Here is a 17,859-nt window from a genome sequence, read left to right as displayed (position 1 = left end):
CTACACTGGACCCCACACACCATACCATCTACAGTTAAGGTGCTCTGGTGGCTACACAGTACCCCACACAACCTCCCATCTAGGGTTAGGGTTAAGGTGCTCTGGTGGCTACACTGGACCCCACACAACCTCCCATCTAGGGTTAGGGTTCGGGTGCTCTGGTGGCTACAGTGGACCCCACACACACTCCCTTCTAGGCAGGCAGTTAAAGCCTGAAGGCCAAGGCAGCACTGCAGAGCGTTTACAGTGTCAGCCTGACCGCAGACATGTGGACCTCCATCATCATGGATGCCTATCTCACTGTCACCTGTCATTCTGTTCATGCAGGTGAGCTGTCCACCACACTGATAGGAGTTGGGGCATGTCCAATAAGTCACACAGTAGAGAATATCACAGGAACTGCTCAGGACCTCATGAAGGAATGGGCCCCCTGACAAGAAAGGGAAGGCCTTGGGGACCGATGCTACTGCAAGTATGATTGCTGTGATAAATACTCTGCAGGTGCGGCATGTGGTCTGCCTGGCACACCCACTGAATGTGGTTGTTAAGGTCCATGGATGCGCAAAAACAAGGTGCATGGTATTTTGTTTTAAAACTGGCACCACGAAAAAGGAAAAGGGAGGGCGCCCACGCTCCACATGAACGGGGAGCCGAGTAATGAACCAGTTTGACACGTCTGTCCTCACGCGGAGCCATTCGGACGTCACTTCCGGTGGGACGTCCACGAGGGAGGGGGGAGGGGTTGGGCCAACTGACGCCCTCCTCGTTTGTGATTGGTCGACGACCTGGAATTTTCGCGCCAACGCGCTGCATTGTGGGAAGGGTTTGCGGAAGTGTGTTGCTCGTTGTTGTCGGTGGCTGTGGCGCGTCGGACCGGAGACCGGAGTGGACGGTTCTAGGTTCTGATGCCGGGACAGGGGACACCGGAGCCCCACACGGGGCGGCCGGAGGGCGGCTCGGTCCGGGGGGACGGCTCGGTCCGGAGCAGTCTGGACTCGTTGTGTCAGGAGCTCAACATGGACCAGCAGACCGCCACCGAGACTCTGGACAACTTCACGGCCATATGGGACACCTACACACTGGAGGTAAGGGGCACGAGACTGGGTCAATGACCCGGTGCATCATGGGACATTATCAGCTCACGTGTGATTGGTAATCAATCCGATCTGAGTTAACTAGACTTTAATGTTCGGTAGACCTGATCAGCTGGTCAGGTTTGACTTCGGTGGTTTCTGGACCGGATATGACGCAGAAATCCTTAAAAACACGACATGACCTGTTCTAAACCACCCGTCTGTACTGACGTCTTTTTTTTGGGGGGGGGGGGGGGGGGGTTCATAGACTCGTGTGTCGTGGCGTCTCTTTGGGGGGTTCATAGACTCGTGTGTCGTTATTTAAGAACAAGGGAGATGTGCAGAGTTGTGGCAACTACAGAGGAATACAGCTGATGAGCCATACAATGAAGTTATGGGAGAGAGTAGTGGAAGCTAGACTAAGGGCAGAAGTGAACATTTGTGAGCAGCAGTATGGTTTCATGCCAAAACAGAGTACTACAGATGCTGTATTTGCTTTGAGGATGTTGATAGAGAAGTACAGAGAAGGCCAGAGGGAGCTGCATTGTGTTTTTGTAGATCTGGAGAAAGCTGATGACAGGGTGCCCAGAGAGGAACTGTGGTATTGTATGAGGAAGTCTGGAGTGGCAGAGAAGTATGTTAGAGCGGTGCAGGACATGTATGAGGACTGTAAGACAGTGGTGAGGTGTGTGTAGGTGTGACAGAGGAGTTCAAGGTGGAGGTGGGACTGCATCAGGGATCAGCTCTGAGCCCCTTCTTGTTGCTATGGTGATTGACAGGCTGACAGACCAGGTCAGACAGGAATCTCCATGGACTATGATGTTTGCAGATGACATTGTGATCTGTAGGGAGAGCAGGGAACAGGTGGAGGAGAAGCTAGAGAGGTGGAGGTTTGTCCTGGAAAGGAGAGGAATGAAGGTTAGCCGCAGTAAGACAGAGTACATGTGTGTGAATGAGAGGGACCCAAGTGGAAGAGTGAGGTTACAGGGAGAAGAGATCAAGAAGGTGGAGGATTTGAAGTACTTAGGCTCAACAGTCCAGAGCAATGGAGAGTGTGGAAAAGAGGTGAAGAAGCGTGTCCAGGCAGGATGGAACGGGTGGAGGAAAGTGTCAGGTGTGATGTGTGATAGAAGAGTTTCAGCTAAAATGAAGGGAAAGGTGTACAAAACTGTGGTGAGACCAGCGATGTTGTTTGGTCTAGAGACAGTGTCACTGAGGAAAAGACAGGAGACAGAGCTGGAGGTAGCAGAGATGAAGATGCTGAGGTTCTCTCTGGGAGTGACCAGGATGGATAGGATCAGGAATGAGTACATCAGAGGGACAGCACATGTTAGAGGTTCTGGAGATAAAGTCAGAGAGGCCAGACTGAGATGGTTTGGACATGTCCAGAGGAGAGATAGTGAATATATTGGTAGAAGGATGCTGAGTTCTGAACTGCCAGGCAGGAGGCCTAGAGGAAGACCAAAGAGGAGGTTTATGGATGTAATGAGGGAAGACATGAAGGTAGTTGGTGTGAGAGAAGAGGATTCAAAGGACAGGGCTAGATGGAGGAAATTGATTCGCTGTGGCGACCCCTGAAGGGAAAAGCCGAAAGGAAAAGAAGAAGATAGACTCGTGTGTCGTGGCGTCTCCCTCGGGGGGTTCATAGACTTTGCTAACAGGACCTGGTGAACCCAGCTGCTGCCATTGTGTGCTTGATGAGTAGGCGTGTTGTGTTCCAGGGGGACGTGGTCCACTGGTTGGCCTGTTCTCTGTATGCAGCCTGCAGGAAAGGCTCCACTCCCACTGTGGGCAAAGGCTTGATGGAGGGGAACTGTGTCTCCCTGACCCGGATCCTCCGCACCTCCAAACTCAGGTCAGTGGTCGGTGGCTGACCAACAGCAGAAAGAACACTTGCGCTGCCACAGGAGCGTTGGTCCGGTTCCCATCCTGACGCCTGTGTCCCGTCTTCCAGTCTGATCCAGTTCTTCTCCAAGATGAGGAAGTGGGCCGACATGTCCAACTTGCCGCAGGACTTCAGGCTGAGGATGGAGCGTCTGGAGCGCAACTTTGAGGTCTCCACCGTCATCTTCCGCAAGTTTGAACCCATTTTCATGGACATGTTTCAGAACCCACAGGGGGGAGAACCGCCACGGCAACCCCGCAGCAGGAAGCACAGGCAGGTCCCTCACACACACACACACACACACACACACACACACACACACGGATGGATGGGTGCTTTTAGTCCGACTCCTCTCCTCTGCAGGCGGCTGCCGTGTCACGTCAGCGACGTGTTCAAGTTCTGCTGGACTCTGTTCGTCTACACCAAAGGTACTGACCACACCAGAGCAACCGTTAGCAGCTAGCACAGCTCCATCAGGTGACCACTGGTGTGTGTAGGTAACTTCCGTATGATTGGTGACGACCTGGTGAACTCCTACCACCTGCTACTCTGCTGTCTGGACCTGGTGTTTGGAAACGCGCTGCTGTGTCCCAACAGGAAGGACCTGATCAACCCGGCGTTCCCAGGTCTGTGGCCCTGCCCCCCACTGCTCCTACCGGGGGTTCAGGCCATCCTGTGTCCTGTCATGACTTTGTGTGTGTGTGTGTGTGTGTGTGTGTGTGTGTGTGTGTGTGTGTGTGTGTGTGTGTGTGTGTGTAGGCTTGCCTGCACTCTGCCCTGCTGACGGACACGCCCCTCCTGACAAGCCCCCCCCCTGTGTCTTGGAGCGGTTGTGTGAGCTCCATGATGGACTGGTGCTGGAGGCCAAAGGCATCAAGCAGCACTACTTCAGGCCCTACATCCAGAAGCTGCTGCACAAGCAGGTAAGGCCTGCACCGCTGTCCTCCAGAGGCTAGCGTCCTCTGGTACGGCCTGCGCCGCTGTCCTCCAGAGGCTAGCGTCCTCTGGTACGACCTGCGCCGCTGTCCTCCAGAGGCTAGCGTCCTCTGGTACGGCCTGCGCCGCTGTCCTCCAGAGGCTAGCGTCCTCTGGTACGGTCTGCGCTACTGTCCTCCAGAGGAGTAGCGTCCTCCAGTAGGGACTGCGCCGCTGTCCTCCAGAGGCTTAGTGTCCTCTGATAGGGACTGCGCCGCTGTCCTCCAGAGGGCCCCGCCCACTCACCGTGTCTCCTGCTCAGATCCTGAAGGGGAACGAGGAGCGTTTGACGGAACTGCTGGACCCGCACAACTTCATCGACAACACGTGAGCACAAGAAAGAAGTTAGCACAAGTTAGCGCTGTGTCCTCGGGGGGTTTCTGAGGCCCCGCCCATACGCTGACGGACCTTTTTGACAACCCAAATTTTTTCACCCCGCACGGAAAAAGAGTTTGCGTCCACATGACAGCGTTTTCATAAAGATCTCCGTCCACACGTGACATCAGCCTGTTCATCAACACGTTTAGAAGAACGACTCAGAGCGACAGGAGACGACACTCCTCCTGGAGGACCACCTCCATCAGGGTTCTCCACCAGGGGGCAGCGCGTCCCGGTCTGATCCAGAATGGGCGTCAGTGTCTTTGGCGAGAAACGTGAATGAATGACTAAATAAACTTTATGACTCATAAAGAAACAGACGATTAAATATCCAACTGTCAGCTCGTGTTCGACGTGGAGCTGTTAGACGTCAGAAAATACGGTTTTAGCTCTATCCATTCTGTGTATACATGTAGACATGGGTCACACACATGTAGACACGGGTCACACACGTGTAGACACGGGTCACACACGTGTAGACACGGGTCACACACGTGTAGACACGGGACAGACACGGGACACAAATGTGTAGACACAGGTCACACACGTAGATACGGGTCACACACACTGATGTCAAAGCGGTTTTCGTCTCAGGGAGACGCCTCCCCAGATAGAAAAACTTTGGGTTACAGCATCACCACGACAACGCAGACCCGGAGCTTTGGCCCGGATGTATGTGTTGTCGTGGGGACGAAAGGCGTCACTGTAACAAAAAAGTTGTGTTTTCAAAAAGATACGGCTACATGTGGGCGGGGCCTGAGTGCAGGTGTGTGTGTGTGTGTGTGTGTGTCTCCCCCAGGAAAGCCCTCAACAGGGAGTATGAGGAGTTTGTCCTGACAGTGGGGGACTTCGATGAGCGGGTGTTTCTGGGCGCCGCTGCAGACGAAGAAATCGGGACGCCGAGGAAGACCAACCAGGAAGTGTCCTTCAGCCAGACGACCAATCAGAATCCACCTCAGCCGGCGCAGAAGGTCCGCCCACCAGAGGCTGCTGTCCAGCTGATCAGAGCGGTGTCTGACCTCCCCGTCTCTGTCAGCAGGCGATGTCCCTCGCCCCCTCCACCCCCCTGACAGGGCGGCGCTACCTGAAGGAGAAGGACCTGCTCGTCACCCCCGTCTCCTCGGCAACGCAGAGCGTCAGCCGCCTGCAGAGCATGGTGGGGGGCCTGAGGACAGCCCCCAGCGACCACCTGATGCAGGTCTTCAGGTCCGCTCCTGTCCTGGTGGGGGTCCTGGTGATATTGGTGGGGGTCCAGTGGTCCTGGGGGGTCATCAGTGTGTGGTTCCTTCCAGGTCGTGCTCCAGGGACCCCACAGAGTCCATCCTGGCCCGAGTGAAGACCCTGGGCCAGACCTTCAAGGGACATTACACCAGCGACTCTGAGGACACGCCCGGCTCCCACATGGGTAGGACAGGTGCTCCTGGTGGGGGGGGGGTAAAGACACTGGACTTACTCCACGCTGGTCTGTTTCAGAGTTTGCAGAGAACCGTCTGAAGCTGGCAGAAGTTCTCTATTACAAGGTCCTGGAGAACGTCATCGACCAGGAGAGGAGAAGACTGCAGGGCAGAGACATGAGTGTAAGGGTGTGTGTGTGTGTGTGTGTGTGTGTCTGCAGGGCAGAGACATGAGTGTAAGGGTTTGTGTGTGTGTGTGTGTGTGTGTGTGTCTGCAGGGCAGAGACATGAGTGTAAGGGTTTGTGTGTATGTGTCTGCGTGTGTGTGCATACGTGTGTGTGCATGCGTGTGTGTTTGTGTCTGCGTGTGTGTGTGTCTACGTGTTTGTGTGTGTGTCTGCATGTGTGTGTGTGTGTGTGTGTGAGCGCGCTCAGGAGATCAGATGTCTCTGACTGGTGTTTGGAGCTGGAGAGAGGAACCACTGGGGTAATACTGCCCTCTGTGGGGTAAACACTGCCCCCTGTGGGGTAAACACTGCCCCCTGTGGAGTAAACACTGCCCCCTGTGGGGTGAACCCTGCCCCTGTGGGGTGAACCCTGCCCCTGAGGTAACGGTGGCCCTGGTGGTCCTACAGGCGCTGCTGGAGCAGGACGTATTCCACGTGTCGCTGCTGGCCTGCTGCCTGGAGGTGGTCCTGTTCTCTTACAGCTCCCAGAGGACCTTCCCCTGGATCATCAGCATCTTCAGACTCACTCCGTTCTACTTCTTCAAGGTCAGTGTCAGACACCACCGTCCAATCAGCTGCTGTCACAGAGCTCAAGTGTGTGTGTGTCTGCAGGTGATTGAGGTGTTCATCCGCTCAGAGGAGGGTCTCTCCAGAGACATGGTGAAGCACCTGAACCAGATTGAGGAGCAGGTTCTGGAGAGCCGGGCGTGGAGTGACTCGTCCCTGTGGTGCGCCTTGCAGGCAGCTGGGAACCGGGTCCCCACGGTGGAGGAGGTCAGGACACCACCCTCAGGTGCAGCTCAGAGAACTAGAACGTCCTGGTGGAGTCCTGGTGGTTCCCCATCACTGGAATTGATCTCCTTGTGATTCTTCATGACTCCAGCTGACGGCCTCAGTCTGAGTCCTGGTGTAGAAACACCAGAATGTTTCTGACAGAACGTCTGAGTGGAGCCTCGTCCACCGTCCATGGTGTGAGCTCTACTGGGGAAACATCTACTCTTCCTGGACGTTCTAACTTTCTGAGGTCCACACACCAGACCAGGTCTAGTCTGGACCGGGTCCTCCAGTCTGGACCAGGTCCTCCAGTCTGGACCGGGTCCAGTCTGGATCAGTACCGCTCCTGTTCATGGCTTCAAACAGCTTCTGTTCTCTTTCATCTCCTCCATCTCTGCTCAGGTGAATTTCTCCTCCAGTCTGGACTCTGGTTCTGGTTCTGGTCCGTCCCACCTGCCTCTGGTGGCCCTGTCCCCTATCATCCACCCCCGCATCAGGGAGTTCAGGTCGGGGTTGGGTAGCAGCCGTAAAGGTGGGCTCAGGATGGATGTGGTGTGTGTGTGACCCAGACGTGCTCCTGACGGTTTCCTGTCCCCCCAGACGTCCCACCGTCTCCTCTGTGCGTCCACGAGCGCTACAGCTCCCCCGCCGCTGGCAGCGCCAAGCGCCGTCTCTTTGGGGACGACCCCCCTGCATCAGGACCGCCATCCTCCTCGGCCAAGAGGCTGACGTTCGGCTCCGGGGGCAACCTGAGGATCGGCACCCCAGGCGGCCAGACCGCCGTCCTGAGCATCCCGGTGCAAGGTGAGCGCCGGTGCCTCCCCACACGCCTTCCGTCGGCGCCGGTGCCTCGACACATGCTGTCCATCAGTGACACGACACACACCTTTCATTGACGCCGGAACCTCAACACACGCCTTTCATTGGCGCCGGTGCCTCGACACATGCCGTCCATCGGTGACACGACACACTTTTCATTGGCGCCAGTGCCTCGACACACATCTTCCATCAGCGCCGATGCTTCGACACACACCTTCCATCGGCGCATGTGTCTCAACACACGCCTTCCATCGAGGTTGGCGCCGGTGCCTCGCCACAAACCTCACAGCCCTTGTGTTCTCACTGCAGGTGTGAATGAGCCGACCATCACGCTGATTCCGGTTCAGCCGTGCGACGCCTCGGGAACCGTCAATGCCCAGTTCCTGCTGACCGCCTCCCCCGGCCGCTCCGCCTCTGCTCCCGTGACCTCCGACCCCCAGGGGGGAGGCGGCCGGCCGCGGCGCACCGGGTCCCTCGCCCTGTTCTTCAGGAAGGTAGGAGGTGAACGGAGCCACTCGGTTAGCATTAGCATTAGCAACCTCACTGGAAGAGGGTGTATGAAGGTGTGTGTTCACGGCTGACTGTGTGTGTGTGTGTGTGTGTGTGTGTGTGTGTGTGTGTGTGTGTAGGTGTACCACCTGGCCAGCGTGCGTCTCAGGGATCTGTGTGTGAAGCTGGACATCCCAGCCGAGCTGAGAGGGAAGATCTGGACGTGTTTGGAACACGTGATGGTGAACTGCACACACATGATGAGGGGCAGGCACCTGGACCAGATCCTGATGTGTTGCGTCTACATCATCTCCAGAGTGAGGGCGGGCAGGGGGGGTGGATGGATGGATGACGGATGGTTGACTGTTGGATGGATGAAGGATGGATATTGGGTGATTGATGTGTGGATGACAGATGGATGATGGATGGTTGACTGATGGATGGTGGATGATTGATGTGTGGATGACAGATGGATGATGGATGGATGACGGATGGATGTTGGACTCTTTCAGATCCTGAAGGAGACTCACACCTTCCATGACATCATGAAGTGTTACCGCAGCCAACCACAGGCCAGCAGCTATGTGAGACACAGACACACACACACACACCACACACACCACACACACACACAGAATAAGCCATGAGACGGATGATGATCAGTAAATGTGGTTTATTAAACTTGTATTAAGCTTTTTGATCTTTTCATTCTTTTATTTGATCTTCTCGTTTTCAGCTGGTTTAAGTTTGATACTTTTTTGTTCAGTCATTTAATGAAAGACCAACGATCCAACGTGTAACTGGTGTATTCTGTTTGTCATCAGGTTTCAGAGATTTATACCTATAAAGGTATAAAAGTGAAAATTTGACCTTGACCTGGGTCTTCAAGGTCGAGGTTGTGATCCTGCCTGAGTCATTGCTTTTAGTTTCATCTTTCTATCTGAACGGTTGTGGAGACATTTGGTGGACGAACACACGAACACTGACATTACAACACATCACCGCTTTGGAGCAGTGTGTAATGATGTTAAATCAGCTGTGTGTGTGTGTGTACAGGTGTACCGCAGCGTGCTGCTGCGTCCCGCCCCCAGAGAGCAGGTGGTGTCTGATGAGAACATGGAGGTGGATCCGGTTTCAGGAGGAGAATGTGAGTCTCAGGCTGTTCTTCATGTAGTTCAGAGCAGCCACTCATCAGCTGCCACCACCACTACCTGATGCTATCTGATGCTCTCTGACACGGGAACCCGTGTAAATAATACCAGACTTCATACCAAACATGAAAAAAAATGTACAGTAGTACCCCTACTTACCAAATTAATTGGTTCCGGAAGAAATTACGTAAGTAGAAAATTTCTCAAGTTTTCCATGCAAATGCCCTAATCTGTTCCAAGCCCCCCAAAATTCCGACATGTTTTATAAAGCATAAAAATGCATCAAAACATGTAACAAATACATGTTACGATTATATTATTACACAATAAATGAGAGTTGTGCATAATGTAAGAAACAAAGAATAGAGTAAAGAATAAAAATGATGGTTATTTACCTTTTAACTGCTGTCCTCATTGTTTTTTGCCCTCTTTGGTTCATGCCCTCTTGCCCCCCCATGAACAACAGAGTGAATTCCAGTCCTCCTTCTGAACTTCTCCAACCACCCACGCGACGCCTTAAACTCCTTAAACTTCCTTTAGTTTTAATAACGTGGTGATTGTAGATGCATTACGGCCATATTCTTTGGAGAGATCAACCAAACGCATCCCTTTTTCAGGCTTTTCTATCATCTCTTGATTTGTTTGTACGGACAAAAAAACTCTTTTCTTTGTCTTTTCTTTTCCTCTTTTCTCCGTCACTTTCTTGGGGTCCATAGTGAATACTCTAAAAGTTAATATATTTATGTAAAACTATCAGAACACCTCACGGGTCGAGGGCCGAATGACGAGGACGCTGCATAGACACCTATCTAGCTCCACACAGAGGTCCCTCTGAGCCAATGGGATGATAGGAAGATGCTAGGTAATAGCCAATGGCAGAGCAGCTATGAGAGTGTTGTGTTCAGGAACCTGTGGGAGATTCAAGTATCAGCCCATACTGTAATTTTTACCTTTCGTAAGTCGAAATTTCTTTCGTAACTAGAGGTAATATTTTCCTGCTGAGAAACTTCGTAAGTAAAGACATTCGTAAGTAGAGGTACCACTGTATTGGTTTATAAACCAAGAGCACCCAACGTAGTCAAAAATCACTGTGGTGACGTAACGACTTTGTGTCGGCCAATCATGGATGACGCTTGGCCGGCATTGTGAAGCCGTAGATGAATGCTAGCAGGCTAACTGGAGAAAGAAAGCTAACTACTGGTGAGACTGGGAGAGGAGCTAACGCTAAAGGAGCTAACGCTAAAGGAAAAGGCTCCTGTCCAAAGAGCAGGTGTTAAAGAAATGTTAGAGAAGTGATGGTTCTGTTAGTGACTACATGAACACAACTGTATGGAGTTACTAAAGAGCGTTTGTCAGCCCCCCAGGAGCATTGTGGGTAGTACATGGATTGTCCCATTCCCAACAGAAACCATATCTGGACAGACTGTTGGTGCTAGCAGCTAGTTTCACTCACTAATGGTTGTTTTGTGTGTGGTTCTGTTTGGACTCTCTGCTCTGAACATGAACATTGTTAACAGTTCTGATTCTAGATGGTGTTACTTGGAGTCCATTAGAGGTATTTCTTCTTGATTGACAGCTAGTGGGTGGAGTTAAAAGTGTGACAGTGTGAGGCTTTTTTAAGTGAGCTTCTTCAAATATATACAGTAGGTGGGGAGATGTAATCTGATGCTATCAGGAGTTGGTAACTGCTGCTAGCCGCAGATGGCCACTAGCTTGAAGGAAAGTTTTCGAGATTTGATTGGACAGTGGAAGATTGTGGGCGTGGCCTCCACCCTGGCGGTGGCTGCTGTGGCTCAGAGGCGTTGGAGATGAGGGCCTGTCTAACACCTGGTCCTTGTTGCTTTAGCTGCAGAGAAAGCCAATCCGCTTCCAGGAGGAGCTGTCTCCAGCCAATCAGAGCAAGAGGAGCGTGGTGACCTCATCCAGTTCTACAACAGCATCTTCGTCCTGAAGGTCAAAAGTTTTGCTCTGCGGTACGCCGTCACCGACAGCCGGGTAGGGAATGTGTGTTTGTGTGTGTCTCTGTGACATCTGTGTGTGTGTGTCTATGACCTGTGTGTGTGTGTGTCTCTGTGTGTGTCTGTCGGGGCTTGCGCTAGCCATTCGCCACTTCGCCATAGGCGAAGTAAATTCCAGATTGGCTACAAGGTTTCTAGACCACAGTGGCGTTCTTATTTTTAGGGAAAAAAGGCTAAAACTTACAACGTTTTCGCTCGCTAGCTCACTAGGAGCTAGTGTGACTAAGCCACTGTGGTGCAGTGTAAAAGAATTGAGTAAGCCACAAAAAGCCACATTCTGTGTCCAAGACAGTGGCACACGGACGGACGACCAACGCTCATCGCGGGGGGGACGTGGGGGGGTCCGGGGGGCCTCCCTCAGGAAATGTTTTAGAAAACGGGGTTGTTTTCCTGCATTCTGAGGACAAAATCTTGTGTTCAGTTTCCCTCCAGAAACCCACTAAAGCCAGCAGCTGGGGCTGAACTCTCTTTATTTCTGTCCTACTTTATGCAGGAATGAATGTGAGATTCAACCATTGAAAACTTCATTCACTCTGAAGATACAGTCAGACTAAATATTACTCAGTGTTTACTGGTAGTTTACTGAGACTAGAAGACATTTAACTCTGACCACCACCATCACCATTGGTATGTCATAGTTTAGTTTACTTATTTAATTCAATAACATGATTTTTCATTTCAATTTAAAAAGACATAAAACATCAAGTGAGGTGAAAACACATTTACATCATCGCTGGTTATTCCTGCTGGTCAGAGGGAACAAAAGTCTAAGACTACAAACAAGTATTGATAATATCTTTCATTGACCTTCTGATCGGTCTGTCTCCACCCCCCCCCCAGCATTCACCATTTGTTTATTAATGAGGACTTTAACACAAACTCTACTAGAAACACTGGATTCTTTTGATCGATGGTCCTCTCCTTGTCTTACACCAATTCACGGGTTCAGCTTGTAAAAAACAATATTTTTGTTTTTCATTGGACGAGAGGAGGTCATGACCCCAGTGCATATTTACTGATCGGGAGCGTTCGGGTCACTTCGGCTATTTCCGTCGGCATGCGGAAAAAGCGGCGCTAGCGGAAGCAACGGCGCTCGCTAGCGGAAATATCCTAACGAAAATAGCGAGCTCCACTAGCGAGCGAAAAAGTTGTAATTTTTAGCCTTTTTTCCATAAAAATAAGAATGCCACTGTGGCTACACAGGCTAGAAACCTGGTAGCCAATCTGGAATTTACTTCGCCTATGGCGACGTGGCGAATGGCTAGCGCAAGCCCAGCGTGTGTGTGTCTCTGTGACCTCTGTGTGTGTATGTGTGTGTGTTTGTGTCTGTGTGTGACCTCTGTGTGTGTGTGTTTGTGTCTGTGTGTGACCTCTGTGTGTGTGTGTGTTTGTGTCTGTGTGCGACCTCTGTGTGTGTGTTTGTGTCTGTGTGTGACCTCTGTGTGTGTGTGTGTGTGTGCGTGTGTGTGTTTGTGTCTGTGTGTGACCTCTGTGTGTGTGTGTGTGTGTGTGTCGCCTCCTGATGTGTGTGTGTGCGTGGTGGGGTTTCGTTTCTCTTAAGGACAGGAGACAGTGTAAAATACAAGATATTTATTTGTCCATTCAAGTCATGTTTAGGTTGAGTAGCAGTACAATAATATCATCAACAGGTTGAGTCTGAGTCCAATAACACCATCGATGATATTGACAGACAGACAGGTTCAACAGACAGACAGGTTCAACAGACAGACAAGTTCAACAAATACTTATCTAATCATGATGAGAGCTCTGTAGACGATGAAGAAGTCCTCCGGTGTGTTGTTACAGAATATTCTGGGTACAGGACAAAAACTTCAAGTACAAACTAAAAAATGGATCACATGTCTTTTTATACCCTAAAGGTGTGACTAGGGGGAGGTATTAACCTGGGCCCATCTGCTTTCAACCAGTTCTTTACGGCTCTCAGTTGGTACGTCATGACCTCCAGACGTTACCAGAAATATCAAGTCGACAGTTTCACAAAACTATTTGATGACATAACATAATCAGTCACGTGACCCCTGTGAGGATCTGCTGCAGACATTCTCTGGATGACCCTGTGCAGAAACATACATTCTAACTTCAGGTACAGTGTCTGAAATGATCTGGGTAGCTGCTTCTGTCAGCGTCTACCTTCTTCAAGGAGACCCACAGTCATGCAAGCATTTCCAAATATGGTCAAACAGGAATTATCTTCATGCAGCGTCTTCATGACCTGGAGACATCCTGGGGCCACCTTCACAAGAGCTGAATAATATGACACACACAACAGTCCAGATCTATTGATGCAATACAGATCTTTAGTTCTATGAAATGATATTATTTTGTTATATTATTTTATTGTATTAAAAACTTTCCACCACGTGTGTGTGTGCGTGTGTGTGTGACCTCTGTGTGTGTGTGTGTGTTGTGTGTGTGTGTGTGCGTGTGTGTGTGTGTGTGCGTGTGTGTGTGTGTCTGTGTGACCTCTGTGTGTGTGATTGCAGGTGGACGCCCCCCCCCTGTCCCCGTTCCCGGCCCTCAGGGTTAACCCTTTGTCTCCTCGCCGTGTGTCCCAGAGACACTCTCTGTACGTTTCTCCTCACAAGAGCTCTGCCGGCGGCGCCATCCCCACCTCATACACCTACCGGATCAACAGCAGCCCCTCCAAGGTAAGAAGACCCCCCCGGTCCACTGGTTCAGGCCCCGCCCACTAAGCTGATGGTAATTGGTTAGTTTGGTTAGAGCTGACCCCCCCTCTGCCCTCAGGAGCTGTCGGACATCAACCGGATGATCCGGCAGGGCGTCGCCAGTAGGAAGCGGGCCTTCGCCATGGACGGGGACGTCACCATGACGACAGCCAGCGACTCCCCCAGCAAGAGGGCTTGTCCAGAGGGCGGGGGGAACAGCCCGGACGTGCTGCTGAAGCGGCTGCAGGACGTGGTGTCGGAGCGCCAGAGCTACTAAAACCAGGGGGGTCTGATCTCCCATCTGTGTGAAGACGAGCAGCCAAATGCGTTTTACCCCACAAACGCATTTTAAATACCCCACAAACGCGTTTTACCCCACAAACGCGTTTTACCCCGCAAACACGTTTTTACCATGTTCTTACCCCACAAATGCGTTTTTACCCCACAAACGCGTTTTACCCCATAAACACGTTTTCCCCACAAACGCGTTTTATCCCACATATGCGTTTTTACCCCACAAACGCGTTTTTACCATGTTCTTACCCCACAAATGCGTTTTTACCCCACAAATGCGTTTTTACCCCACTAACATGTTTTTACCCCACAAATGTGTTTTTACCCACTAACATGTTTTTACCATGTTTTTACCCCACAAACGCGTTTTACCCCACAAACATGTTTTTACCCCACAGACATCTGCGGGGGCTACAAACGGGTACAGCTGGTTTCCGGTTGGTCTCAGGAGATGTTTTTATGTTCCAATTGAACGTCTGGGTCGTCGTGGTTCCAGCTCACAGCGATGCTGCCCCCTGCTGGCGAGAATCAGCGACTTAAAGAGAAGGTCTTCAGCTGAAGGAGATCCACCAGGAAACAGGACTGTAAATGGTTGGAGTATTAAACATGGCTGATTCCACTTTTAGAGATTTATCCAGAACTTTATTTTTGCAAATTAGTTTTAACGTTTATTTAAACGTTTTGTGGTTATGCACCATTTACTTGACTAAAGCTGTGTTAGGATTCATGCTAAACAGGAGTGCCAGGTTTGTTAAAAGCACACAAAGGACACATTTCTATAAATTAACCTCATTGTAAAATGCAATTTTTATTATCTATATTTTTGTCCCAAAAACGGCCCAAAAATACAATTATAAGAATCTGCAAGCAGCGAATGGCTTTGTGTGTTTTTTGTGTCTCTCTTGAACTGACTTTGAGGAAGTTTTTCTTTTCTACAAAGTTTTGCCAAATAAAACTTATTTTGACATTTCTTTGTTGTTGATGCTCCGTCTGTCTGGTGAGGTTTGCTTCCACTCTGACCACGTCAGATGTGTTTCGTCTGAACACTAGCATTAATTACTTCTTCTTTTCCTTTCGGCTTTTCCTTTCAGGGGTCGCCACAGCGAATCAATTTCCTCCATCTAGCCCTGTCCTTTGGATCCTCTTCTCTCACACCAACTACCTTCATGTCCTCTTTCACTACATCCATAAACCTCCTCTTTGGTCTTCCTCTAGGCCTCCTGCCTGGCAGTTCAAAACTCAGCATCCGTCTACCAATATATTCACTATCTCTCCTCTGGACATGTCCAAACCATCTCAGTCTGGCCTCTCTCACTTTATCTCCAAAACCTCTAACATGTGCTGTCCCTCTGATGTACTCATTCCTGATCCTATCCTTCCTGGTCACTCCCAGAGAGAACCTCAGCATCTTCATCTCTGCTACCTCCAGCTCTGTCTCCTGTCTTTTCTTCAGGGACACTGTCTCTAGACCAAACAACATCGCTGGTCTCACCACAGTTTTGTACACCTTTCCTTTCATTTTAGCTGAAACTCTTCTATCACACATCACACCTGACACTTTCCTCCACCCGTTCCATCCTGCCTGGACACACTTCTTCACCTCTTTTCCACACTCTCCATTGCTCTGGACTGTTGAGCCTAAGTACTTAAAATCCTCCACCTTCTTGATCTCTTCTCCCTCTAACCTCACTCGTCCACTTGGGTCCCTCTCATTCACACACATGTACTCTGTCTTACTGCGGCTAACCTTCATTCCTCTCCTTTCCAGGACAAACCTCCACCTCTCTAGCTTCTCCTCCACCTGTTCCCTGCTCTCACTGCAGATCACAATGTCATCTGCAAACATCATAGTCCATGGAGATTCCTGTCTAACCTCGTCTGTCAGCCTGTCCATCACCATAGCGAACAAGAAGGGGCTCAGAGCTGATCCCTGATGCAGTCCCACCTCCACCTTGAACTCCTCTGTCACACCTACAGCACACCTCACCACTGTCTTACAGTCCTCATACATGTCCTGCACTGCTCTAACATACTTCTCTGCCACTCCAGACTTCCTCATACAATACCACAGTTCCTCTCTGGGCACCCTGTCATCAGCTTTCTCCAGATCTACATAAACACAATGCAGCTCCCTCTGGCCTTCTCTATACTTCTCTATCAACATCCTCAATGCAAATACTGCATCTGTAGTACTCTTTTTTGGCATGAAACCATACTGCTGCTCACAAATGTTCACTTCTGCCCTTAGTCTAGCTTCCACTACTCTCTCCCATAACTTCATTGTATGGCTCATCAGCTTTATTCCTCTGTAGTTGCCACAACTCTGCACATCTCCCTTGTTCTTAAAAATGGGCACCAGCACACTTCTCCTCCATTCCTCAGGCATCTTCTCACTATCTAAGATCCTGTTGAACAACCCAGTCAGAAACTCTACTGCCACCTCTCCTAGACACTTCCAAACCTCTACAGGTATATCATCAGGACCGACTGCCTTTCCACTCTTCATCCTCTTCAGTGCCCTCCTCACTTCATCCTGACTAATCTTTGCTACATCCTGGTCCACAACAGTCACCTCTTCTAGTCTTTGTTCTCTCTCATTTTCCACGTTCATCAACTCTTCAAAGTACTCTTTCCATCTTCCCATCACACTACTGGCACCTGTCAATAGACTTCCATCCCTATCCTTAATCACCCTAACCTGCTGCACGTCCTTCCCATCTCTGTCTCTCTGTCTTGCCAACCGGTATAGATCAGTCTCTCCCTCCTTACTGGCCAACCTAGCATACAAGTCATCATAAGCTTCTTGTTTGGCCTTTGCTACCTCTACCTTCACCTTACGCTGCATCTCCCTGTACTCCTGTCTACTCTCCTCAGTCCTCTCAGTGTCCCACTTCCTCTTGGCTAACCTCTTTCTCTGTATACACTCCTGTACCTCCTCATTCCACCACCAAGTCTCCTTATCTACTTTCCTTCCAGATGACACACCAAGTACTCTCCTACCTGTCTCCCTGATCACATTAGCTGTAGTTGTCCAGTCATCTGGAAGCACCTCCTTGCCACCCAGAGCCTGTCTTAACTCCTTCCTAAAAGTCCTGCAACACTCTTCCTTTTTCAGCTTCCACCATTTCGTCTTCTGCTCTGGCTTTGCCCTCTTGATCTTCCTCACCACCAGAGTCATCCTACACACCACCATCCTATGCTGTTTGGCTACACTCTCACCTACAACTACTTTACAGTCATTGATCTCTTTCAGGTTACACCGTCTACACAAGATGTAGTATACCTGCGTGCTCCTACCGCCACTCTTATAGGTCACTCTATGTTCCTGCCTCTTCTGGAAGAAAGTATTCACTACAGCCATTTCCATCCTTTTTGCAAAGTCAACTACCATCTGTCCTTCTGCGTTCCTCTCCTGGATACCAAACCTGCCCATCACCTCCTCATCACCTCTGTTTCCTGCACCAACATGTCCATTGAAGTCTGCTCCAATGACAACTCTCTCACTTCTAGGCATGCTCTGCATCATTTCGTCAAAGTCCGACCAGAATTTCTCCTTCTCCTCCAGCTCACATCCTACCTGTGGAGCATACCCGCTAACAACATTGAACATCACACCTTCTATTTCTAGCTTCAGACTCATCACTCTATCTGACACTCTTTTGACCTCCAGGACATTCCTAACAAACTCCTCCTTC

The 17,859-nt window shown here is 50.5% G+C and overlaps 1 protein-coding gene across 4 annotated transcripts; it reads left to right on the top strand.

Annotated features, from left to right (window-relative positions):
• Positions 1-804: 804 nt before the first annotated feature.
• On the top strand, positions 805-15,134 carry rbl1 (retinoblastoma-like 1 (p107)). Of its 4 annotated transcripts, none has more exons than XM_068315780.1 (22): positions 805-1,085; positions 2,795-2,928; positions 3,028-3,231; positions 3,322-3,386; positions 3,456-3,584; positions 3,718-3,881; positions 4,196-4,260; positions 5,111-5,282; positions 5,351-5,517; positions 5,604-5,716; positions 5,785-5,888; positions 6,341-6,478; positions 6,545-6,706; positions 7,109-7,238; positions 7,307-7,510; positions 7,835-8,019; positions 8,155-8,331; positions 8,527-8,598; positions 9,071-9,161; positions 11,012-11,138; positions 13,688-13,852; positions 13,950-14,118. In XM_068315780.1, the coding sequence occupies exons 1-22, from the start codon at positions 906-908 to the stop codon at positions 13,972-13,974; spliced, it is 2,973 nt and encodes a 990-aa protein (XP_068171881.1). In that variant the 5' UTR covers positions 805-905; the 3' UTR covers positions 13,975-14,118. The 4 variants fall into 4 exon arrangements, with proteins under 4 accessions (XP_068171881.1, XP_068171879.1, XP_068171880.1 ...); XM_068315778.1 differs by having other exon boundaries at positions 806-1,085; positions 11,012-11,160; positions 13,950-15,134; XM_068315782.1 differs by having other exon boundaries at positions 953-1,085; positions 2,779-2,928; positions 11,012-11,160; positions 13,950-15,134.
• The last annotated feature ends 2,725 nt before the right edge of the window (positions 15,135-17,859 follow it).

Source organism: Antennarius striatus, chromosome 5 (genome assembly GCF_040054535.1).
Source record: "Antennarius striatus isolate MH-2024 chromosome 5, ASM4005453v1, whole genome shotgun sequence".
Classification (NCBI taxonomy): Eukaryota; Metazoa; Chordata; class Actinopteri; order Lophiiformes; family Antennariidae; genus Antennarius; species Antennarius striatus.
This window is presented reverse-complemented; position numbering and strand designations above follow the sequence as displayed.